At 37.6% G+C, this 26,728-nt stretch overlaps 1 protein-coding gene across 7 annotated transcripts in view; it reads right to left on the bottom strand.

Moving 5' to 3' along the window:
* Positions 1-26,728, bottom strand: part of ARL15 (ADP ribosylation factor like GTPase 15) — a 395,108-nt gene that overhangs the window by 176,357 nt on the left and 192,023 nt on the right. For all 7 annotated transcript variants that reach the window (XR_003522162.1, XM_027606163.2, XM_027606162.2 and 4 more), the window contains one exon: positions 20,693-20,901. Coding sequence is in view for 6 of the 7 variants with exons in the window: in XM_027606163.2 (XP_027461964.1) it covers positions 20,693-20,901 (209 nt within the window). In the remaining variant the exon portion in view is untranslated. The remainder of the gene's footprint in view (positions 1-20,692; positions 20,902-26,728) is intronic.

Raw genomic sequence — 26,728 nt, 5'->3', positions numbered from 1 at the left:
ATCTAAATAAATGCATAAATAAATGAGCAGCCTGAGGCAAACATCATAACTAAATGAAAAATGCTTTAAAGCCACCTCTTTATAAGTCAGAAGGAGGTAAGAAAATTCGTTGTCACCAAGTCCTCTTCAAAACTGTCCTGGAGACCCAAGTCAGCACAGGAAAATAACAAAAAGGAACAGAAATAAGACACAGAAAATAAGAAACTTACTTGCTGATGAAACTGGTGCATGCAGAAAAACCACAGAATGTACAGATAAGTCATTGGGACTAACAGCCTAGCAAGTTTGCCAGCTACAAAAATCAATATGCAAACATAAATTTCTTGTATTTAACAGCAACAATCAGTTAGACAATGTCAAATTATGCAAAAAGATTGGCAAAATGTAAAAGCCAGATAACGCCACATACTGACAAGGCTATGGACAGAAGGGCAGTTTTACTTACTTTGGACAACTTCTTAGCAGCATCCAGTACGGATGTGTACGTGTGTATCTTGTAACTCTTCACATTCCTAGGTATATACTACTGTGAAATAGTTGTGCGTATATACATGATACATTCAGAAAGGTTTATAGCAGTTTTTGTAATGTCCAAGTAACAAATAACAATGGAAAATGTCCATCCACAGGAGAGAAACAGTGATCCGTCATGGACTATGACACAGTAATGAAGAGGAGTGAACTACAACTTCAGAGATGAACACAGATGAACTCAAGAAGATAAGCATGAAAAAACACAGAAAATTGTAAAAGAATGCATTTAGTCTGGTTGTCAGTCATATAAAGTTTAAAACAGCCACTATGGATTATATAAAGCGATCCATATCCAAATGTCAGAAGTATAAAAAGGAAACAGGCAACAGAAAATTTAAGACAGTGATTACCTGTGGGTGGAGAGACAGGGGGACACGTGCAAATGAAAAGCACAGGAGCGCAAAGGCCCTGACGGTGGTTTGTTCTTTGACGTGGGTGGTGAGGACACTGGGGTTTGCTATACTATTCTTTAAAACTACATGTGTATGTCCTATACAGTTTTTCATTTTTCATGTATTGCACAATAGGGAAAGGAAGAAAGAAGGATGCAGGGACATGATAAACTCCTTCAAATGCTGAGATAAAAAGTCTACCATGGTACCCTCCCTGATAGGAGGGTGTAACTCTGCAGGTCACATCCGCAACACACCTGTAAGAGGCTGTAACAGGATAGCATAGGTAGACTCCTTTTGCTAAAACTGATGAGTCATTTGTCATAATGCAGATGGTTTATGGCTGAAAGGCAGGACCAAAACACTCGTATTTTCTTATTTGAAAAACAAGAGTTTCACTAGATTAAATTTCCTCTGAAATTTTTAAGTACTAGGTTGGAGAGCAGAGGAATCCACTTTCACATTTCTTCAATTATTTGCAATAAAACAAGGAAATGTATCAAACCACAGAGGAAATTTTTCTTCCACACTTTAGAAATCTGGAAGATACTACTTTTATGTATGACCATCTACTATAAGTAAGATTGAAATCCAAATTGTGCTATCGAGAAGTGAAAAAGCCAATTAAAGTGTCAACACTCCCAACACAAGCCAAACCACCTCTTGGTGAATGTGGATATAAATGTTTTCATAACCTATGTTTTTAAGGTCACTATTCAGATTCTATAGTTCTACTCATCTCTGTTTTTAGAGACTTTCTTTCTCAACTTTGGAAGGGCTGAATATGGTTACTCAAACATGAGGCATAGTAGAGAAATTTTAAGTTTGGAAATCGGTCATGCTACAGAGCTCGGCTCACATCTACAAATGCAGTAAGGGAAGATGGAGCCAGAGGAGGATGAGGAAAACAGAGATCCAGAGACTGTCTGCAGAGCATCTGTTCCAGCAACCCAGTTGTGGGCCTTCTCCTGGACCAGCAAACTTCCATCTGCTGTGGGAAGTTAACTGTTCCCCAGGTGGTATGCCCACCTGTCAACTGACAGTTGGGCATGTGCCGCTGAGAAGGGCAGACACATTCTGGCACAGGCCTTTGGAGCATTTCTTTAACTTAATGGCTGAACAAGACTTGAGATGAAGAGATGAGGAAACAGGATAGGAAAAAAAAAAAAAAAAAACGCAACGGGCCCTGCCGGACCCAGGCACCAGCTAGGGAATCTAGGTCACGCCTAGAACAGGCGTCTGATGGGGAATGCCACGGAGGGCGGAGAGTGACAGGGAGTGGTGCTGGCCTCTGCCTTTCTGGGCTTGCCAGCCCTTGGCAGGAATTTTGGAAAACGAGACATCTCTAGTCAGACACATTTCCGTACATTTCCCTCCCTCCCCTGCCTCTAGCTACTTACATGTGGCTAATGGACAGACTGTCAAAGCTTTAAAACAAACAACACTAGGATACGGAATCTATACCTACTGACCTCAGAACTTTTAGGGCTAGAATACACATAAAAAGTAATCTCCTTTTACAGTTCTATGCTATAGATTGATTCCAAGCGATGCCCAAAACCTACTTGGAATTCTTTTTTGGTATTTGGCTTTAGAATCCTTGGCATATTCTTGTCAGTACCTTTGGTGATGAAGACATTTGGTTTTAAAGAGTAAAATTTATTTGCCTGAACTATGTAAGCAGGTGCTCAATAAATACATGTTAGCGAATAAATGAACAAATGGATGGATGAAACAAACACGTATGCTACTTGCACAAATTCATAATTAAATAGGTGATTGGTGACCCGAATGTAAAAAAATTAAAAAACAAACACAAAAACACATATAAAGGTTTTTGTGTGTGGCTCATATACCAGAGGCCCAATTCAATGGGAAAAGAGGCATGGCTTGAAATGAGACATAATAACAGAGCCTCTCATGGTAATCTTAAACAGAGGGAAAATCAACCTCTTTGTCTTTGCATTATTTCTGAAAGGGTTCATCTCTAGATCCCCTAAGTCCGCCCCTGTCCTCTAGTCCTAAGGTCACTAAGGCACCAGGCTTCAACAAGCTTTCCTCTCCTTTGCTGGTATGGCTTCCAGAGGTATCTCTGACCAGGTCTCTGTCATAACCCTGACCCAGAGGATCCTCAGGCTGTTCCTTATTCTGTTAAATCTTATAAATGGCATAAATCTTGAAATCTAGATGTATTCTTAAATAGGAAAATAGATCCAAATTATACCATTTATCATTTTTTTCTGCAACACAGTAGGTCATAAATTTTAAGTCTGTGCTTAGGAGACAGCATTCATACACGCTGAGGCACTTTTTTTTTTCTGAAGTCTAACTGCTTCATAATTATATCCCATACACATACATACATTTTATAGGCACATTTAAATGCAGACATAAAGGAAGTATTCATAAAGGATGAGTGATGGACAAACACAAAGCCATGCTTTGATGTTAAAGATGCAGCCCTTTAGTGTTGAAAAGGACATGTAATTGAATTCTTGGTAATCACGGAGAATAGTGTCTATTGTTGAATGTAGACCGCTCACAGAAGTCTCGTCTAGGGAGTCTGCTCTGTTCTAAGGTGCATGCTCTGTAGCTCGACTCAAACATGAAAGACATCCTGGCGTTGGGCCAAATGCCTGGGCCAGGGTGTTCTCTGGATCCTGATGGGCTCACTCTGAGACCAAACCAGCACCCCAAACCTGGCCTAACGCAAACTGAAAAGACTTGGGCAGCATTTGGCCCCAGGGTGAGGATGCTGTAAGGGGCCTCCTGACTTTCTTTCCACACACTCTGGCACATGTTTAGCAACTCTGACTGCTGTCTTTCCCCAAGAAAGAACTACCATTTACTTTAGTGGATATTCAGATTCTCATAATCCAAAGGCAGAAGGTGTATGTAAAGGTCTCCAGCACAAGTATGCTTCCTACACATATTCTATCCATTAAAAGACTGACGGGTTGTCAAACCTCTTCTGAAATATTAATTATGGAAGTAATTTCTGAAAAATGTGCAGAAATGACTTTAACTTACTCTTTCCTCTCTTAAGGATCAATGTTATACACTATTTAAGTGACTTCTCTAGGAGGGAAGTTTACAATATACCCTGATAGGTACCAAGGGTCTGCTATAAAAACAGATTGTTTTAAGTTCCGGTGTATGTGGATACATATACACATACTTTTTAAAAAATCTGTATCTTTAAACGCAGATGTGTTTTCAGTGTGGTCTCAATGTGAAGGTTTCTCAACAGGGTTTAGTCTGTGTAACAATTAGTGAAACAGATGAAAGGCATTTCAGATGATTACCCCAGAGACACAGTGGTTCTCAAGACTTGATGCATATACGCTATACAGGGCCAGTAGATACATTTTTGACATTTACCACCTGCCTTAGCAAATGTCATACCAGTTAATCTTGACGTTCACCAAATTTCTAAGTTCTACAATGACTCGTTTTCTAAGGCTTTTATTTAGAGCTCCATAGAAATGGCCACATGTCTCCAATACAGTAAATGTGCTTCCATTTCTTAAAGTGTACAGAAAAAAAGAATTCTATAAAATCTTGTCAGAAATATCTGGATTCTGTTTTAATAGGACATCATGAAAGAATTTTAGCTCAGTAGTCACACACGGAAACTTGGAAACTCGCAACAAATAAGAACAACCGTAACAAAAAAGGTATCAGGGTACATAATTCAGATAGGTATTTTAAGTGACTTGCCATTTTCTCTGAATATCCTCCTAAAAATTTTTAAAGCATTTTTAGAAATGCTAGCTTAATTTGTATCCTTTATTTTATCCATCTTTATAAGTTGCTGTTCGCTTACTATAAAGAAAATAGTTTTGAAAACTGCCCCCTTGGAACGGTGCACCAAGGAAGGGAGTTGGTCCATCATGATCACTACACAGTACACCTCATGGCCCACCACAGACATGAAGTTATCTGACAGTATTTATCGAGCACCTACTATGTTTGAGGAACTACACTAGGCACTTACGCATATACCAGTAATCAAAACAGAGATCCCTTTCCCCAATGAATTATCTGCCAACCCGATAAAAGGCAGATCAGCAGCCTCTTAACAAGAACATCAGCTACTTCTGGAGTAGAGATGTGGTGCCATTCTATTACGCAAAGGAAACAGTGGTATACTCAAGACTCAGAATTCTTTTGAGATTTAAGAGATACTCTCTAATGTGTTCTATCCTTCAGTGGGCCTGCAGCATTTTATAGATAGGGAGAATTTAAGGAATCCACTGCACTTTGAGGTCAGAGGAGTTGATCGAAAATGCCAGTCTGCCTAGTCCCCCATCACATGTTACCTGGGTGGCAGAGTATTTCATAATAGGTACTAAAAGAGGGAACTATTATTTTAACTCTGTGAAGGGTGCTTCCCATTCAAGAACATCAAGGGTTACATTCAGAAAATTTGTTGTTCTGTTTGGAACGGTTAATTCCCCAAATATGACCTATTGTTTTAGATCTCCACTCTTTTTCTTAACTTATTCCATCTGTCTCCAAAGATTCTTTTCCACCTTCCTTATCTCTCATTTATAAAAAATAGATGAATAGGAACACATATGAATGGAGCCTAAAAGCTGCTGGAAGTGGGTTACAGCCAGGAAAACTTAGGGAGGAGGTCGGCTGTTTACAGAAGTTGCTTTTGTTGTCCTCAACTCTCTAATTCAGTCTTGTGTTCTTTCTAAAAGCCAAGATGAACTGGACATAAGTTAAGCCCAAATCAGCAGACTTTCTCCCCCAAGTACTGGAATACAATAGTCATTCTGTTTCACAAATATATAAAAACATACTTGGCTTAGTTTCTTCAATATATTACTCTCATTCCAGTGGAGCTCATTTGTAAAAAGGGCTCATCTGCAAATTGGCAGCTGGGGCCTGTCCAAGTAGCAAGAAACATTCAGGAGATGAATTTAAAACTTCAAGATTAAAAAAAAGAAGGAAGGAAGGAAGGAAGAAGGAAAGGAAAAGAAAATTAAGTTATATATTTTTAAAAGTATTTTTTTAAATTCAACAACAAGAGATTGTTTTGGTGTAGTCAAAACAGCAAATAACCTGAAGTCCAAAGACGTGGATTCAGGTCGCTAGTTGAATCCTGGGTAATTTATTATTTCATAAGGAAGTAACGCCCTGTTTCCCAGGACAATCGAGAATTACCAGATATACCATATGTGAAACACACTGTAGTTCCTATTCCTTTCGGTCTCTTCTGTGTTTCCACGGTACTTTTAACATATCTTTATTGGCCAATACCATAATATACTGTGATCGTTGGTCACATGCACGTGACTGGAGGGAAGGGGCCATATTACACATCTTTACATCTCTTTACACAGTATTTGGGCACATGGCAAGTGTGCAAAAAAATACTGGTTGAAAGAAATAACAGTTGTTTTGTTAGGTAACTAATTTTAAAAAACACTAAAATATGCTTAAAATTCTGAAGCAAGGTATCATTCTTCTTTATGAAGCTTCCTTTTGCCAATATGCAGATAGGCAGGCATATCTATAAGGAGGGGTTTCTACAGATAAGTCTTCATATAAGGTCTCTATGAAAGGCTTAAATTTGGTCTGCCTTAAGTACATTTATTCTACCGAGCAATTCTCCTTAGCACTGCCAAAGCACCTGAACCAGGACTGAAAGAGTAGGCCAATCTGTCTTCTGAAGACTCTCAGGGCACAAGGAACACACTTAAGTCTACATACATTCTATGCCCCGAGGCAAGAAGCAATTATGGAGCTTGGGGCATTGTCCGCCATTTGTATGGGCTTCCACTTCTATCTCAGACACAGGTTTTAAATATTCTTTCTCTACACATAAAATAAAAAAGCTGGCAATAACCACTGTTCTTTAATCCCATAGGGAGATGCCTTTTAGTGGCAAGTCTTACAGAAATAGTAGTCAAACAAAAGCAGTGCTGTGATCAATAACTATACTTTTGGGTAATATATAGACTTTTGAATGTGAAGGGAAAAATACTACGAATTCAAAAAAAATCATTTTTAGGTTCCTGTAATAACATTTAAAAGCTGGGCAACACGTTCCAGGAACTTGGGGGATTTTTTGGTAAGTCATCTATTCACTTCCATGTAAAAGGCATCAACAACAGTGAGATGTGAAATATACTAGTTTAGCTTAAGTTGGAGAAGGAAGGATGCTGAAATCTAATTTGGTTTTCTCAATGACTCTGACTGTACCCTATGGGGACAAGCTACGAACATGTGCACGCTTATACACACAGACCCACATCAAAGTACATCAGCCTAGGTGAGTAGGGACAAATTTAAGAGTTACCTCCAATGATCAGGATAGAAATTCACAAATGCACTCTTGCAACATTTCTAAATGGAAAGCATGGGTCCCTCATTAAGGGTCGAACATCAGGCATCAAAAAAAAAAAAAAAAAAAAAAAGCGCAATGACTTGCTCAGTGTTTGGCTCCTCTTTCACATCCAAGCTCATGGGAGAACGGCCCAACCATGACAGGATGTTTAAAGTGTGCAGCATTAAACAAGAATCGAGGGTTGCAAAATTATTTCATAAATCTACAGAGAGACTGAAGAAAAAAGTATGACGCCACCCTGTGTGCTTCAACTCAAAGGTGAGTTAAAACCGACTCTGGAATTAGTAACTCTGAGATCTCAAAGCTTTCTAAATACCAGGATTTTCAACTTTGCAATTTAACGCCAACCCTGCTGCTGGCCTTTCCTGACCTGTTGTGAAGTAAATCAGGCAAACTAATGTGGGCTAACAAGTCTTTTTCACACTGTTCGATCACCCTGCCTCCCTCTCTCTGCAGACATCGCCTTCCTCGAACTCTGTCTAGCCATCCTCCTCAAAGCACACAAAATGGCCACTGTAACCCTGCATTACTGCTCATTAGATCACAGGTTAGTCAAGTGGAACTGCCCGGGGTTCCCAAAGGGGAGCTATACTTCAGAAATCTGTCCATGTCAAATGAAGAAAAAAAACCCTGAGCGTGGGGTCACCCAGATCAATGATCAAAAGAAACAGAGAATGAAGGGGGAAAAAAAGCACACCCTCGTTTTTGTTAAAAACACACACGGGTCTGATTTATTATAAGGAATACCCAGAGCTCCGAGAGGGGTTTTCTCTTATGCCCGGTTTTCTTTTTTTTTTTTTTTCTAATTAAGTAATTTCTTTTAATCAGGTTCTTTTTGGTTAACTTTTGGGCTTTTGGAAAGTCTACAACTAATCCTTAAAATTTCTCCCAAAAGAAAACACACTCCAGGAAATCCAGTTTTTAGGAGGACCCTTAAATATTTTCAAAAACACTTGAAAAGCAGTAAAAGTAATGCCGAGTAATTCACCTTTAAGGCTTGAGGAGATTCCATTTAAATCGAAACGTAAGAATCAGTGTGACGACACTCTAAAATAATCCGAGTAACCTCTTGGGCCTTCAAAGAGAGGGAACAACGAGCCTGTCAATCACATCATGAGAACACACCAAGTGACAGGCTATAAAAAGCAGATTTCTGGGCTTCTGTGGGGTCTCACAGAAACCTAAGAACCTGCAGGTAGTAGGTCCATGGGTTGTCAAGCATCTCCCTCAGTTCCACGCACTGGCAAAGCACAACCTCCTACATTTGCTTTTGTATTTTTTTCTTGAGGTAGAGCTACTAACAGTATTGCAAAACTGACAGATTTAAAAATTAAGGCAGAATGATCTGGAACACCGTAAAGAACGAACTTTAGTATCAAGTTTCACAAGTCAAAATCTCCAGAAGATTTGATTTTCCTGGTTTCCTCACAAGAGCAGAAGAAAAGAGCATCTTGTCAGCCTAATGAAAAACAGTTCGACAAGAACACAGTCTGTATGAATGGTACTAAAATAAACCGACTGCTTATAATTTAATCTAACCAAAGTTGTAAGGGTTGATTAAGGCCTTCATTGCTTTTGAAAAATATATGGATATGTATATATATTTTTTTGGTATTTGGAATTTATGCTTCAAGCACTCTCCAAAGTATAAAAGCATATGGTCCCTAAACTGCATTTTCTGTCTCATTTCTCTGTACCTAACAAACACTCACGACACTACGCCAGGCACAGGCAGAAGGGCCATTTAATCCTCTTAACACCTCTGGCCAGAGGAGGACAGGCATTGAGGAGCTGACAGTTAATGCTGAGCATTTTATGTGCTCAATCCTCACTACTTGCTATGATGTAGGTTCTAGGATTATCCCCATTTTACAGAGGAGGAAACGGATTTAAGTTTTTGCTCAGTATCATGCAGCTGGTCAACAGTAAGAGGGATTTAAATCCAGATGGTCTGACCTCAGAGTCTTACTATCTGTCACCTCTAAGCCCAGAGTGCCAAGTTAAATACCCATCAAGTTAAATGTCTGTATATCCTATGATCCAGCAATTCCTATTTGACATATATACACTTCAGAAATGCTTGTATATATACACAAGGAAACGTGTACAAAGATACTTGTCAATAGCTTTGTTTGCAGTCACAATAATCCAGAAACAACCTAAAGGTTTACCATTTATCAGCATCTCAGGGTCAAGAGATCGAGCCTTGTGTTCAGGCTCCCTGCTCAATGGGGAGTCTCCTTGGGAATAGAGAATCTCCCTCTGCCCCCGCCCACCCGCCTCACTAAAATAAATAAATAAATCTTTAAAAAAATTGTACTATGTGGTTTTAATAGTCATTTGGATTATTAATTTAAATGAGATGGATTTTTAAAATTGAAATGAATGGATTTTTAAAGATTATGTAATACTCCATGGAGATCCAAATGCAAACGACAGGCATACATTTTCCATAGGATGGTAGTCATATTAATGTCAACCACAATTCATCACAAACTTGTACATATTTGTGAGAAGAGTTGGAGAAGAGACGTTATTCCAAAAATAATTTCAGTGAAAGTAAACTCAGCAATTATAGCCATCTCTCTTGCTTTAACATCTTAGAAATATGACATTTTTAATAGCACATTTTTCAATTCAGCTTTACTATGGCTAAAGAACCAGATGGCAAAGTCTTGACTAACTAGAATCCAAATAAGAACAAGTACTAAAGGAATTACAATTTTTGTATTCCATTTTTAACAGATAAAACTACAAAAACATATATTCATCTCAAGTGTTTTACCAAAAAAAAGCAATGTGTAGGGCCTTATATGAAGTTAGTACAAATTCAACAAAATATCCCATACTTTCTGCATCAACGTTGCTAGAACTAATGTTCTGAATAATTAAAGGGGCACTGCACATTAGAATCATTGAAGACTCATTTCCCTAGAGCAGAAAACTGTGCTGATATAGTTTAAAAGACTTGTATGAGAGAAAAAGAAAAGCTTCTGGTAAAGTTATTATAAAAGAGATAACTATATTAATAAAGAACTGCTATTAACTATAACAGGCTCAAGCAATCTGGTGATCTCACGTTTTACCTTAAAGTCTGTTTTCCTTTTTTCAGCCAAAAAATGAGCTTAATTTGCTTGTTAATATGAAAGTCATTAAAAAGTCATTATTAATTAAGGAAAAACAGAAAGATGTCCAAACTTGAGCTTTAATTAAAGAAAAACATCAAAGTCCATATAAAAATATGGGAAATTGACATCTCTTTATATTGCCCCAAACATGCAGACACATGCATTTTAACACTTAATGAATCTCTACCCACTCATTTAAATAATTCAGATATTTGGACTTACCTTTTCGGTAAGTCACTATTCTAGAACGGAGTAAAATGTAAATATTCTTATATGTAATAAGAAAGATTCTTAAGAATTTATGTTGGAAAATTAGGGCATTTGTCTGGGCACAATGACTGGCTTCTGTATAATGACAATAACTGTAATAATGATACTACTTAGTGCATATAAATTATACCTCTATCTCAAGATCTTTTTTGGCCTATTTTTGAGGATCCCTCTAATGATTATTCAGTCTTCATATTATTATTCAGTCTCTCATATGGGAAAGCATGAGAGAATCTCTTTGATAGCACCGTTAACAATTGTAACTCTTCAACCAGCTGTTCTCCAAGGATTCCTCTGCCAAGCTCTTATTTTCGTTTCATTATTTCTTTGTTCTCCTTGTCTAAACTATACGCAAGTTACCCAGATTTTCCACTCTGGCCCCTTTCAATAAAGAGTCATTTTGGCTCGACAAATTACTAGTCATCACCACAGTCTAAAAATAAATCATATTTTACAAATTCTAAATTATGATGTTCTATGGAACCTCCAAATTATTTCACAGTTCATACGCAGAACCTTCTTCCCGTAAGGTTTAGTGGGTTTCACTTATCACTGATGAAGACAATTCCAGTTATTTTATGGGACTGTTTACTACCTAAGCATTCTTTATAGAGCATGCTTAATTTAGGTGTGGAATGAAAGTGAACTCAATCTATGCACAGCATGCTTAACACAATGAATGCAGACCCTGTAATATGTTACATTCTAAGCCTAAATAAAACAAAATGAAACCCTACTTGACTACTCCTTTATAACTTAGTAGAAAACCTGTCATTTTATTTTGTCAGAGACTTATGTGTACAAGTTTCGATTTCAGAATTTCTACCAAGAAGGTAATTTCCATTTCACTACTGGATACGGTGACATCCAACACAGCAAAGATCTTAATAGGCCAGTCAGGGGAGAACTATGTGGTCTCTGCAAAATGAGATGCTGCTTAGTTCAGTAGACTTCGCGTTTGTACTGGAAGTCTATACAGTGCCTTCATTCGAAATCACTCAATACCCCTCTTCTCCCAAGGTCTTATGTAAATACTTAAGAGTCGTGGCTGAACGTGGATGTCTACATCAAGAGATACTACTAAAGAAAGAAAAAGAGATTCTAGATTACCCGTCAACCAAAGGGAAAAGAGGTTCCATAGTCAAAGTACTTGGGGGTGGGTTAGTTCACTTCTACCAGCGTCACGCGTGTACACTGGAAGAGCGCCTACTTCCGATTGGCAGCCTACGGTCTGTACCACCACACACGGCGAGCTCACTGTTGCAGCAAAGGCACGTGTGACTCACAGGTAGAGGAAAAAGAAAAGCAGCAAGGAGGTAATTTCCAGTTTCTAAGGAGCAGAGTATTCTATTCATCTCAAAAGATGAAAACAGGTATCTTTCATTGCATGTTTTTGGTCTTCAAGGAAAGAAGGCCAAAAATCTGTGATTTTCATATTTCTGTTAATAGAGCTGAGCTCTTCAAAGCCACTACCAAAAATCGACTGGTTTTCTTACCTGCTTTTTCCCTGCTTTAAGTGAAGGATGTTTGCCTCATTACAAACCTTGCTGGCTCCCTAGATTTTCTGGAGTCTGGCTTTGCTGTGATTACTGGCCAAAACCTTTCATTACAGTATATAGTTTGTGCAGCTGCCTGGAAATTGGTCTCGGGGTCAGTGGCTCTTCCCCGTTCCCCTCTTTCCCTTCTTTTGAAAGCAATATTGCCGAACTGAAGGCATTGTTCCAGCTTTCTGCTGGGCTCTGTCTGCTGCACACTGTGAATAGCTTTGCAATCACTCCGGCAATTGGTTCTTCAACTGCCTTTAGGTTGTCAATTGTAATTCATTGGCTCCAGGCACCTTTTCTCTTTTCATTCTCTTGAGGTCTTTTCTTATTTAATTTGCAATAATATTAGGGAATGTCTTCTTCAGACATGTCACTAATGTCTTCCTGATTATGAGGCTGGATGTACGGTGGCCTTTCATATAGATGCCTGTTAAAATGTTTCAGTATTTCCTTTATCTCTGATTTGTGATAACGATCGTTATAGTATCTTTCTTGTAAGGAATGTGGCTTAAATTTAAAGTCTTTCTAAAGAATAATCCTCCTTGAAATATTCTCACTGGAGTTAATTCATGCAATTAGTTACATTCTGCTAACTATCCAAAGATATAATTTTTCATTTTTGTGATAATTAAGCTTTCACATGTTCTTCCCATAATTATGCCCTCTTTTTTAGTTTATAAATTTGAGCTCTATACAACTTCTGTAATTAGTTAACTAAGAAATAAAGGGTCTGACTAGTTAGAAATCAATGCCTATGTTTTTAGAGCCCTTCAGAGGACCTGCAGTTATTCCTCAAATATTGTTTTTCAAGATTATATAACATCCCAACTCTTCAAAACGAGTTCCAATGCTTCTGCATTACAAGATTTTATTTTATTTTATTTTTAGGAAAAAGGACAACCGTCTCTTGATTTATTAAAAACAACAACAAAAAAAACCCAACAACAAAAAAACCTCAGTGCATTATGTCTCAACTCCTTAGTTCTGGATAAAACCCAGCAGGGTAACCCCTCTCATTAGCCTCAGCCATCCCAGAGTAACCAAAGGTATTTTTAAGCAGACACTATGTAATAATAATAATGAAAATAATTATCATAATGATAATAACTAACGCTTATTGTGCTTTTTATCTTCAAAGCACCTTACTGACATTAACCATGTGTCTATTTTCAAATTCATTTAACTCGACAAATGTTTTATTAACTCTGTACACCATGGAATGTGTAGTGAACTGAGTTTTCTTTTGCAAATGAAATATGTAAATAAATAAGTGGAACTAGGGCCAAGGAAATTGTTCTGTAAACTTTTGCTTCAGAATCATTTGTTGGCTTTGTTGAATGAGAGTTAATGAAAGACTGATCTTTACAAAATACAAAATTGAGAAAAGGGTGAAGTTCATCACTACAACCACTCAAATACCTACTGCTTCAAAAAAGACCCAGAGGGGCGCCTGGGTGGCTCAGTCGTTACGCATCGGCCTGCAGCTCAGGCTCAGGTCATGGTCCCAGGGTCCTGGGAGGGAGCCCCGCGTCGGGCTCCCTGCTCAGCAGGAAGCCTGCTTCTCCCTCTCCCACTCTCCCTGCTTGTGTTCCCTCTCTTGCTGTCTGTCTCTCTCAAATACATAAAATCTTTTAAAAAACAAACAAACAAAAACAAAACAAAAACAAAAAAACCCAAAAAGACCCAGGAAGAGAAAGCCAAAGTCTACCTGTATAGTTACAATTCATTATTGTAAAATATTTGTGTATGTAAAGAAAAATGTTAAATGTAAGAAATGAAAAAGCCCTTTAAGTTTCATTAATGTAAAACAATTTTATGACAAAGCTAGATTTGTTCTTAAGAAATTGAATTTATTCTTTAAAACCATTTCAATTATGTGCCCAAAGAGCTTCATCATATACCAGTCTCCATGTGAGAAATATAAAAAGTAAATTTTGCTCTGCTAGCAACCCAAATAAACTGTATATACTTAAAATACAGGCAATTAATATTAATAAAAACATATTAAAGGAATACTGTTCAGTCAAGACGTCCTGCCACTTTCTATGAGGGATTTTGGGAAGGAAACAGCAATCTACTATAAGCAAGGTCCTCAAGTGGACAAACACAGAAAAGTACATAAAAATACATGAAAATAAAGATGTGTAAATCTGGTAGCTAGAGGATTAAAGCTTTGCAAAACTATTAACAGGGTCAGAGTGGTGAGATTTCACAGAAGATGCAATTCAAGAGTAATGTTCAAAGGTCAGGGTTGGTGCGGAGGAAACAGGAGTCAGACTGGGTGGAGGTAAGCAATCTGGATGAAGTTGATCACGTTAAAGCCCAGAGGAAAGCACAGGGACGTACGGAAGACTCCAACGTCATACTCATCCCAACAACATATAATTAAGCACAGAGACTTATACAAGCCAGAATTCCTGTCCTTCAAGGAGCTTACAATCTTGAGGGGTAGACAGAAAAGTTACAGGCAATTAATGCTAGTATTATGATTTGGATATGCCCAGATGGCTTTGGAAGTCAGAAGGAGGACACACAACTCTGCCTTCAATGTTCAGGGAAACTTCTTGAAGTCACCTATAATCGTTAGGTGGTTTTCCCAGGGCAACGGAAATTGCGAGCAGTAGCTGAATGTGAGTGAGAAAAGAGAAGGGAATTCAATTACCAAGCACATGAACATACGAGATCAGTGGCATTTCACTTGCTTCTAGAAGGAACTAGAAGACAGTACTGGTTTTTAACATGAGTATCATGGAAGATTTGAAATCTGGTTCCTAATGGTCTCTGTTGAGGAATAGGGGGGAAGAGGGAGATCTGGGGATGTGAACAATCAGGAAACTGAGAGGTACTGCAGAGGTGGGAGAACTGTGTAGTGAAACGTCTGGATGTGCACTGTAAATAAGAGTAAGAATTGGAAGAGATTCCAAAACTTGCCAGCTTTACAGAAAACAAAGATATGCGTGTGAGCGACTAAAGAAGAAAGTGGAAAGGAATAGGGGTTTTTTAAGAGAACATAATGAATTCTTGTTTTGTTTTTAAAATGTATTATACTTTGTTATCTCACCTAAATAATTTTCTCGATACGATGGACCTTTCTGATGTACCGTCCGTCAATGGGAATTTTATTAATTTTCAGTAGGTAGGGCACATTCTTATGATTATTGCTTGGTGGGGGCAAGAAATACAGGTATATGAGTTCCCTTGAATGGTAGGATCAAAGTCGCTAGATTTAGAATCAATGAAATCAAATATACAAATTCATTTTTTTCAAGGAGTGCATATTTAGTAAGTACAGGAATGTACAATAAAATATTGTTTTGGTATTCAGCTAAAAGTTGCTCTTTAAAATACAAAAGCGTCATTACTATAAATGTATCTAAGTACTGAAAGGATGGTTATTTTCAGCTTCTCTTGAACGTTAGTAAACATTTTCAGGAGATCACGGAGTCATTCCACGGAAAACAGATTTCCAAACCCTCTCAATGTTTCCCCAAGATTAAACTGTAACAGAGTAAAGTACATCTGTAAGGAACGGACAAAAAAAAAAAAATAATTCGTATCCCATATCATTTTAGAATAAGTACACGTCCCATAAGGGAATTTTCAGACTGCTCACACAATAGGTATGTACACTGCTCCATGTGAAATCAAATCAGTATTCTAAAATGCTGCCAAGACACAGGTCAAGATACTTGGAAGACTCCTAAGATTTAAAGTATATGGCACTTTACAATCATTATTGTACAAAAACACACACACACACGTTTCTCTCCATATACAGAGAGTAATAATAAACTAAGTATGTTATGTGACTTAAACGCAGCTTTGTACTTTCCAATAAAAGATTTGTCATGTAAAATCAGAGACGATATGCACTACTTCACAGAGATACCAAAACAAAACAAAACAAAAAACACCACTCCACTGTTAAGCAGTATGAACACAGAAAGAAAATTTTAAGTTAGAGTCTTATTATTTACAGCGTCCAAACATTTCAATCCTTCCAAACTCTCTGCCCCTTTGTAGGAAGGAGCAAAAGTATACAATTTAGAAATAATTATCTATAAACAAGAATTATACGTCAATGTACTGGTCAAATATGAAATACATACTAGCAGTCTTTTCCAGAAGATGTCTATAGACTAAGAAGTGAGAAGTAGATAAAGTATTCCTGATACACTGAATATTGAAAAGTATTTTTCAAAAAAATGGATATTTATAATCAAAACAAAACATGGGCTAAAACAGTAATGTTTATATCATCATAAATACTTGCAAATACTCTTCTCACATTTATATTTTGTTCTTTTCCAATAGAACACCACTGTCGATGTACATCATGGTAACAAACTGAATGACAATTGCAAGAAAATTAAGAAATGCCTGATCACAAATTTTAACCTTAATGCTGACATCCTAATTTAAAAGCTGGATCTTCCTGTGCTATAATTAATGAGGCATGGAACCAAAAGAGTAATCTGACTTTATAATTTCACTTCAAAAATCTTTATTTCACGTTTCTACATTTTTTAATATTTGACAGAGTTCAAAAATATTTGACAGAGTTGACTCAGTATTTGATGTACTATTTCTAAAAAAGTTAAATACTTTTGAATTAAGGACATGTACGAATATCCAGTAAGACTAGACTGCTAAAAGGTTAAACTGTTCCTTTCACGTTGACAAAATGTGTCATTTTATGAGATGGTAATGCCCAATAAAACAAAAATACGATCTTAAAAAGCTAGGAAGTAAAAGAGTCCCAATCGGCAACTGTGTAGAAGGAAAATAGGATTACATTTATTGGCTACTATATCAACTTAACTTCTCATAAAATCCTCCTGATCTATTAAATAACTTCAGAACTGAAGTATGCTCTCCTATGGGAGTTGTAAAACAAATTAGATACAATTACAATTCAATACAAATAAAAAGCCAACCTATTTACCCTTAAGATGATTCTTGTTTTAGAGCTTTATTATTTGAATTGGACTAGAATTTTCCCTAATGAATCAAGTGGGCCCCTTGACTTAATCATAGATTTTTATATTATACTTTCTATAGAGAAACATAGTTGATAGGAGTAAGCTCTGGAAAACTGTGGTAACTACCTCCCCAAAGTGAATACAACAAACATCTGTTGCAAGAACTGCTTGGCTTTCAGACAGTACGTAAAGGGTGTTCTTTTTCCCAGTGTTTTGCTATTTAAAAAAAAAAAAAAAAGAACGATTATTTGTTAAGAAACATGTTTCTACTATCAATTCTCAAAACGTAAAATCTTAAAATTCTAAGTTAAACACAGGTCATTACCAGGTTTATTATAGAAGGCAAACTATGCAATGTACAAGACTCCACTCGCATTCTAAAAGGGTAACAAAATAATTGGGCATGTTGCCCTCTGTCTGTGGGTTACAAAGTAATTTTAACCATTGTCTTCCTTTCTTAACTCCTCTACACAAACATCCCAACACTCAGAGCAGAGGAGGGGACTAAATATACACCCCCCCGGGGATTTTCTTCCTCTGTTGCAATCCCAGTGATAATTCAGCTTTCTCCTTGGGATCTCACCAGCTTCTGAACTCAACAATATCCTGTTATCCTCATTAAGTGATAAATGAATTCTTAAAGTTTTACTCAAGTGACAGGATAAATAACTGCAAATGTTTTGCATAATGCATTAAGCACAAAATGTAATAATTTCAATGGGAGGAAGGGAGGAATCAATGAGCCCTTATGACTCCTCGTCTTTTCTTAACTGCATCAAAGACTTGTTCAGTGCTTTTGGTAAACTGAATACATTTTCCTTGATTCTGTAAGAACAAAATTTTGCCTCAGACTCACAGGTATTTTGCAAAGTAAAAACTCATCTTTTTTAGCATTTGGAAATTACACGAAGTGCACACAAATTAGCAGGTACAAATGAATAAAAATGTTTATAAGCAATGGAGCACAGGGCATGTAATACCTTTATAATAAGGAAAGGGGGAGTAGTAAACAGATGACCACCTCTAAACATATTTCAAATAACATGAAAGTTTTTTCACTTTTTAATCTTCTACCCCTCTTCTACCCACGCCTCCTCCCAACCATTTTGAGATTACCATTCATTAAAAGTTTAAGATTCAGTTTTTACAATTCCACTTTTATGCTAACTTATTAATAAGATATTGGTTTAATCCCTAAAACACTTCTGGGGGTACTTCAACAAGGCATCATAACATTACTCTACTGGGGAACCTCTTTCTCATTCAAGCAATGAGTAAAATAAGAAGCTTCCATTTCTTTTCCTGCCAAATCCAAAGTATGAGTACTTCATTATGTTTCAACAAACTTCAAGATCTATAATTGAATTTGCCCATGTCTTCAATTAAAGTCTAAAATGTTAACATGCACCTGTACAGTATGTGTTTACATAACCATAGGGAAAATGCCTTAAACAGTCCTCAAAATGGTATTTGCAAATTCCATTACAAGCAAAAATTTTGAGGAAAATTCATTTAAAGTTGATATAAATAGAAAAAGTCATACATATTCCAGTATATACAAGTTTTGAATAATTTTCAAATCATTACATTTTTTCTACATTTACAGTCTCTGTCTCAGTAAAAGATGAATCACAAAAAGATATTTGCCCGTTTCCTAGGAAAGATAGCTAGCCAACACACACAAAGCATATTCCAGAGCAATTAATTGTTAAAAGCTTCCTTTCTTCGATGTGACAGTCTTCAATTTTTATGGAGGATTACCCTGAGTTGTGAATTTGATTTCAAGAAAACATTAGTTTCAATTTTATGTCTAAGGAAAACAGTTCCTTAAATTTAAAAGAAAAAAAATTAGCTATTATAAATAACTTGAAAAAGGGATTTGAAGTTACAAGGTCACTTGTATATGTATTTCATATATTTTATTATAAATGTATTACATATTATTTATGTACAAAACATTATAGTCTATTTGTATTCTTAAGACATACCTATATTTCCCACAATGAATCTCAGAACAATGCATTTTCAGCAAGCACCTTGTAATTATAAACTAATATAACACTCATAAATACCCATCATTAAATACTATTACATCCATTCTACAGACAGAAAAACTGGTGCTCAGAAGTTAAAAGATTTACCAAAAGCCTTAAGAACAAATCAGGAAACACCACAAACACAAAGTTGAAGATCTGCACATTAATGACTCTCTGAACAGATTTGCATTGCTTTGTTTTTATCTTAATTACTTAATATTATCTAGATTTCACAAAATCTAAAAAGGGAAAAGGTGCTTGCTGACCACTTAATGCTGAATGAAGCAACAGAGGATAGATGAGTTCTATTTAATAAGAAACCCTTGCCTTCTTTGCTATTTTCCTAAAACTTAAATGAAAACTCTCTACGTAGTACCTCTTCTACTGCTTAGTACTTTCAACTTCAAAGTGAATTATCCAAAATCATCCCACTCATTTCTTAAGAAAAAAACAAAACAAAACAAAACTGCATTATTGCCATCTTACTGATGAGAAGACAGCGAAGGAACAAAGCTCTTTGCATGGGTCCCATATTAAGTGTGAGAGAAGTCTGGAATTAGAATATCTTATGTCCTGGACTCCTTATCCAATTTTTCCAGACTAAAGGGCAGTGTTGTTCCTCTTAATTATCTTATTCTGAAGTCACTAAAGGAAGCACACAATTTTCTGAAGGAGAGGGGAGAAACCTATTCTGAAAGTTACAGGTGTAAAGGAATACATGAGAAGTGTATTTCACTGTGCTTAGGTTAAAATTCACTACAATTCAAGTTTTAAAAAATTATTCACCTACGTTATTCCTTTAGTATCCATGAATCAGAAACTCTGCTGGGTGAGACACTGAATTTTTTTTTTCCCCCAGAACTAGGCTCATGTCTTTATAGGTGAGATACAAGCTAAGAAATGAAATTAAATGAGGAAGATAAAGAACGGGTCCACATTAAAGCGTATTTGGTGGCATGGAACTTGAAAGATAAGACATCAATTTTCAGCCTGGCTGGTTACAGAATAGGACTCATTGCTTCTAGTCAACAGTGAGCATTTCAGAGGGACAAGAACATGACATTTGAGGGCAAATGATGCATGGTAATACGCACGATGCATTCCTTGAAAAGCTGGAGAAAAGAATGAACTAAGTAAGCTGGCAGGGTAAAAAATGTTCAATAACCAGGCGTTCAGATGAGAAAATGGATGAGAAAAATATTCAGATAAGTCCTCTAACTTCACTGAACAGTTTTTAAAAAACCTATGCTTTACAGGTGGAGAAAGATATATAAACAATAATTTCTATAGATTGATATAGTCTTTCTACTTTCTAAGAAAATTACGGTTTCATGTGGAAAAACAACATAACCAGCATATCCCTAATTATAGGCAAGTTTTCAGATTCCAAGGTGACAGCAAAAGTGCAACAAACAAGACAGAGTTGTCATGTTAACGAGACATACCTCTTGGACTGATCGAGCAGCTGGCTTGTCTTGATGATTGGCCAATATTAAAAAGGGTAAAGTGCATAACTGTGGGTGCTGAAGAGCTGAGTGCAGTTCATTTCTAGCAGTTTCTAAATCATCTTCTGAAGAGGCACTGTCTAATACAAATATTACCCCTTGAGATCCTTGGTAGTAGCGACTCCAATATTTCCGGATATTATCAGCCCCTGTCAAAAACAAAACAAATTCTCTTTTTAAAAATAGCTTTCAGAAACTGAAAAAACACTGAACAATACTGTTGGGAACACTCAACAGTAATTCCTAGTGGAAACCAGTGTAGCTTTCAAAAATTAAGTGCAGAAAACATGGTTGATGACAACAAAGGCATGAGAGCCAACAGGTAGATGTGGCCTTGAAGAAGAACACCAAAGTTGAGGAGTCATTCTTCATACCTTTCTTATCAAAATATGTGCGAAAAACCAGGATACTTTTTAGATTCAAACTCAAAATGTTTTCAGATTTTGCTTACTAGCCCAAAATCAACTCCACTCTTTATAAGTTGAGTCTGAGCCTAACTCAGAGAGCAGCGTAACCTAGCTGTTCAGAGAGGCTTTTTTTCCCAGACAATGAACATTAGCTTGATATTTTCTAAAAGAACTCCTTGCTGATCAGGGCAGCCTTGTTTAATTTCACCTAGAAAGTGAAAACTACTAGCACAATACCTTCATGTATCAAAGTGCTGAAATTTGTGATGAATTAAAACCCATTTGGCAATGAGCATCCTCATGGCCTTGGTATGACGGGGTGTTCACAAAAGACACTGAGATTCTCACCAGCCAGGGCCATGTCTTAGTCTTCTTTGTATTCCCAATATCGAGCACAACATATAACTTGAGGCTCAGTACAGGAATGAGGGAAATGAGGGAAGGAGGAAGTGAAATTATACACTAATTAGGCTTTATGGATTTTGAGACTAGAAAGACCTGGAGAGACCGTCTAGTCCAACTGTCTGAGGAAATTGGGGCCAAGAGAGGTGAAGTGAGTAATCCCCATTCATCTGTCTAGTCAATCACAAAACTGAGATTTGCATCTGAGTAGACAACCTATCCAGGGAGGGCATGGGCATTCCCCACTACATCATGATGACTGCTTCCTTTACTTTCATTCAATTCATGAATAGCACGGGCAGTGTCTGTATGGGGGGTGGGGTAAGGGGATGGGGGGGAGGCTTATTGGTTATACAACAAAAATTAGATAAAGGTATTTCATCAATTTAGTGCATACGATCAAGTCTTAACCTTAAGTTCAGTAACTACATGTTAGTCATCCATTGAATATTTAGCTCCTATACAGAATATACTGTGCTAAGTGCTAGGGGCATAGAGATTAAGGACTGGAGTCGGCATGCACTAACTGGCAACGGCCAAAGGTGTGCCTCTCTTTCCAACTCTGTGTTCAAGGACACCATACTGGAAGCTCGAAACTGGACAGGGTGTGAATATTTTCACTATCAAAATCAACAACAGCTATCATCAGGTCTTTTCTTCCCCTGAAGGCCAACACACCACTGGATGACATTAAGAAGCCCAGGTTTTTCTGGGAGAAATAGAAAGGAAAAAAAAAGTAATAGAGCACTGTTAGAGAGGTACTCCTTAAGCAGGATGAGAGCAAGAGAGGTGGCATCTCAACTGGACTGGACAATTCTCTTCAAAAACAGTAGTTACCAAACACCTACCATTTATTAAGCACTTTCTAGGTTCCAGGCACAGTGCTAGGTGTTTTCAAAAGAAGAGCTCATATAATTCTTATAACCACCTAAGAGGGAGGTATATTGACTCGGGATTTAAAACTAATTTTCAGATTTTAAAATCCAGGGTATTTGTCATATTTTGCTGAAACAACCCGCTATAGAAGATGATCAAGGACACTTAATGTTGAGTAACCTTCAATATGTAAAGACATGGCATATGAACAGGGGTAACATCCAACCAAGAAAGCAGAACAAAACAAAGCAAAAGAAAAAAAAATTAAGCCAGAGATTATTTAATATAGGTAGGTAGTTGCATAAGTGATGGTTGAACTAAGAAAACAACAGAGGCACCGAAATTAGCAACACCTTAGGCCAGGTTCCCTAGGAACAGAGTCTGAGATGGCATTTCTTGAATGCCTAATTACAGGTAGTATTATCAGGAGAAACCAGGAGTGAGAAAAAAAAAAAAAGCAAGCTAGAATTGGGAAGGAGCTAGGCAAAGATACGGTTTCAGAAATCCAGCCTCAGCTTGATCCACTGAGGAGCTCTAGAGCATGTACTGAACCACAGAAGTTGTCCAGTCCAAAGGCAAGGGGGCTGGGCTGCTATACCCCTGTATAGTCATTGGCTATGAGCCACCCTAGGGAACAGGAGGGGGTAGGTATGTGATCTCATACTCTCCCAGACATATTTAGTTGAGGCAATTACGGTCAGCCAAGGGCAGGCCTCTGGAGAAGGGTACAGGTGTGAGTTATTAGCAGCCAATACTTGCAGCAGCTGGGAGATGGATGCACTGGCCCAGTAAAGGAGATCTGGGTAGGATACCAACAGCATCTGCTACAAGCTACATCCAGACATTATCCATATGCTAGAGAACCATCCATAAGCTTGAGGAGCAAAAGTAGCAGCAGTGTTACCTGATGGTAAATGTTTAAAACAAAAATACTGTGCATGTACATATCCATACATAATTTATTACAAAATTTATTAAAGGATGTGTAGCACACAATTTTCATCTAACAGATGCAACATGCTTTACTGTAAATTCCATAGAGCTCATTAATGCTCACAAAATGGTTCCGGGATTTTGCCCAACTTTTGTATCCATAGTCAACCAACAGTTGCAATTGACCAAGTACAGTTCCAAAATAAATGTTGCTTGTCCTGTTTTACATGTATTAACTCATTTACTCTTGACAATCTTAAGAGGCAGGTATTCTTATGGCTCCCATTTTATCAATAATAAAACTAAGACATGAAACGATTACATAATGTGGCCCAGGTTATACATCTAAAATATATATTTAGGTCTAATGAGATTGAAAGAGAAGGATCATTGACTGGGAAAGTGATAAAACTAAACAAAACACTCTATTACCACATAAGCCAAGGGAAGGGGAAGCAACCTATTAGAATAAAATGTGCTAGGTGCCTATATATATTAACGTTCAGAGTAGGAACAATGTCCAAGAACATTTCCAGTCAACTAATTCAATGAATAGTATTATGAAGTACTATTCTATACAAGTCACTGAGCAAGAACCTATAAGAAATATTTAAAAATCCATTATTCCCCTTAGATCAAATCCTCAAATTCTTTCAAGTAATAATAACTACAACAAGGCCTATAAATACATTAGAGGGAATCAATACGGCCATAGCATTAAGACGGTGTGCAGAGAATCAAATATAAAGACAATACTGGTTGCATGTTCCAATGGAACTTTTCCATTGGAAATACGTGGGACATCCTCAAAATCCAACTCATGAGGCTCATCTCTTTCAAAAAGAAACTATTTCCATCTACCACATTTAGGAGCACATAGGACACCTGAAAATAGTGAGACAAAATGGTGAGTCCAATGACTGTGCTGGTAGAAACAAACCCACCCAAAGAGAAATGTCATAATTCCTTAAAATGTCCCGTCTTTGACAAAGTATGTGAATAATACAGTATTAATAGTGCAAAGACCCATTTCTTTAGTCTGCTACCACACAGTTATCTGCCCGATCTTAGCATTTCTGACGTTCATCACAAATACTGGGCCTGGAATTCGAAATTCCAGTTCAGTCGTTTGCCCAATGGCTTGATCAGCAGCAGCCTAAACCCGGATTAGGGCCCAGGAAACCAGCAGTGGGGTGAAGGCTCGTATAAAGTTGGTCAGTCTGGGTGAGTGGATCTTAGTTAAGCCACCAGATTAAAAGGAGAAATGGGTATGTCGTTAACCCAGCTGCCAGATGCTTTGAGAAGTGAGCCTAACTGGGAGAATTCAGAACACCCGTTTGATGTCCGCATTCCAATATTCCTCATCCACAAACTGAGTCCAAAGGGAGTAACATAACACAGGCCATCACATCAAATAGTGGTCTGGGGCCACTCATTTTAATGACTGAATAGTGCATGCTTTGTGTCATTTAAATTGTTATATAAAAAGGTTAAACACCCAACTCAAACCCGGCCTGTATTTTGTACACTGATTAAAAAACAAAGGGGTATCTTAACAGTAGAGAGGGTCCGATACTGCCTTACTAAACGTTGTAAGGAGTCTCTGGTGATCTAAGAGTTCAATCTGAGAGCCAATCAATCAGGAGAGCCTAGTTTAAGCCACTACAAGACGAAAACTAGAAGATAGGAGCGTAACGTGTCTTCATTATGCGAGGTTCTTTTTAAAGGCACACTATGGCAACTATGGACAACTTTTCTATGGTACATATGGACAACTATGGAACATTCTCTTAATATTCATTAATTCATCTAAGAGACGATTATTGAGCAGCTGGCACCATCCCAGGTGCTGGGGACAGAGTAGCAAACAGAACAGACAAAAACTTCAGTCTTCAGAGGGCTTACATTCTTTACCAGCAGAGCCAGCCTAGCATTACAGAGGTTAAAAATGCCAAGTATCTGTTTTCCAAGTTCTCTCCTACAGCATGGGCAGATTATTCAGTTATGGCAAACTGGGACTCAACCAGGGTTTGCTGGGAGCTTCTGGAAAAAAAAAAAAAAGTTCCCTCAATAAAAAGAGAGATGCCCAAAGAGAGCCACCTCTCTCTCCTGGTTTTTTTTTTTTTTTTTTTTTTAATCTCATTAGGTGATAAGATGATGCTTTGAACTGTGTTAACCTAGCAATCTTGAAGGAGACACGCCAACACATTGAGGACGTCAGAACGGAAAGACAGAAAGAGCCTGGGTCGTTGAGAACACCACTGAGCAGCAGTACCAACCACCGACATTCTAAGAACCCCTTATTCTGGAGTACAGTAAATGCCTATTATTCAAGCCAATTTTAGAAGACTATTTTGTTATTTGCAGCCAAAAAAATGCTTAGTTCCCTTAAGTTAAAAGACCATAAATAAGTTTCTTACAAGAGTTGTTCTTTGAAAGATAAACCCAATGAACTATAAAAAACAAACAAAAAAAAGGGATATACAGGAGTCAACAACAATAAAAACAGTTGTTCAAAGTTGTCCCTATGGCGGGGGTGGGGGGGAGGCTGTCCTTATGGAAAATCTCATCTCCAGACCAGTGATATCTAACTAAACTTTTTGTGTTAATTTTTTACCTGTGCTTTCCAATATGGTAACCGCTAGCCACGGTGGCTACTGGGTACTTGAAATGCAGCCAGTGCAATGGAAGAACTTAATTTTATTTAAATTTGCTTAAATTTGAAGTTCCGACGCCACACATGGCTGATGGCTACTGTACTGGATAGTGCGTTCTAGATATTCCTCTCACTTCTTGCTGACTGCTAGGAACCCCTAAGACTAGAACAGTTAGAGATCTAATCCTGTCTCTGAAAGGAAAAGCAGGTAGCTGTGCTGGCGGAGGAGCAGGTGTGGTCGGTCCGATCCAAAGACGGTTTGCGGAGGGGCTACGCGTAGCTAACCAGAGCGAGGGCATCCACCGTGCTCAGCCACCCTGTCACGACGCAGTGGGGATGAGGCCTCAAGATTTTCTTCTCTTTCCATCCTCTTACCACAGTCTGAAGAAAATGAAGGAGAATAAGACGATTTTCCCTCTGGAAAACTTAATGAGACCGGAGAACCCAAAAAAGCAGCCAATTTTGGAGAATTTTAATTGTAAATTAATTCTTCAAATCTTACAGAAGGAGGATGTATCCTCAGAACAAAAGTCACTTCAGCAGTATTACTTTAAGAAGAATGGTTTCCAGCATGGGGAGAAAACATTCTCCCCAGAAAGGACAGGAGAAGGGACAGAAAAGTAATACTTTTAAATTCTTTTTTTACCCCTCCCATCTGTGGAGTCTTGGGTCTTTCTGACGGATGGTCTCTTTCATTCTTTT

Source organism: Zalophus californianus, chromosome 5, assembly GCF_009762305.2.
Source record: "Zalophus californianus isolate mZalCal1 chromosome 5, mZalCal1.pri.v2, whole genome shotgun sequence".
Taxonomy (NCBI): domain Eukaryota; kingdom Metazoa; phylum Chordata; class Mammalia; order Carnivora; family Otariidae; genus Zalophus; species Zalophus californianus.
Note: the sequence above shows the minus strand (reverse complement) of the source record. Positions and strands in the feature narration are given on the sequence as shown.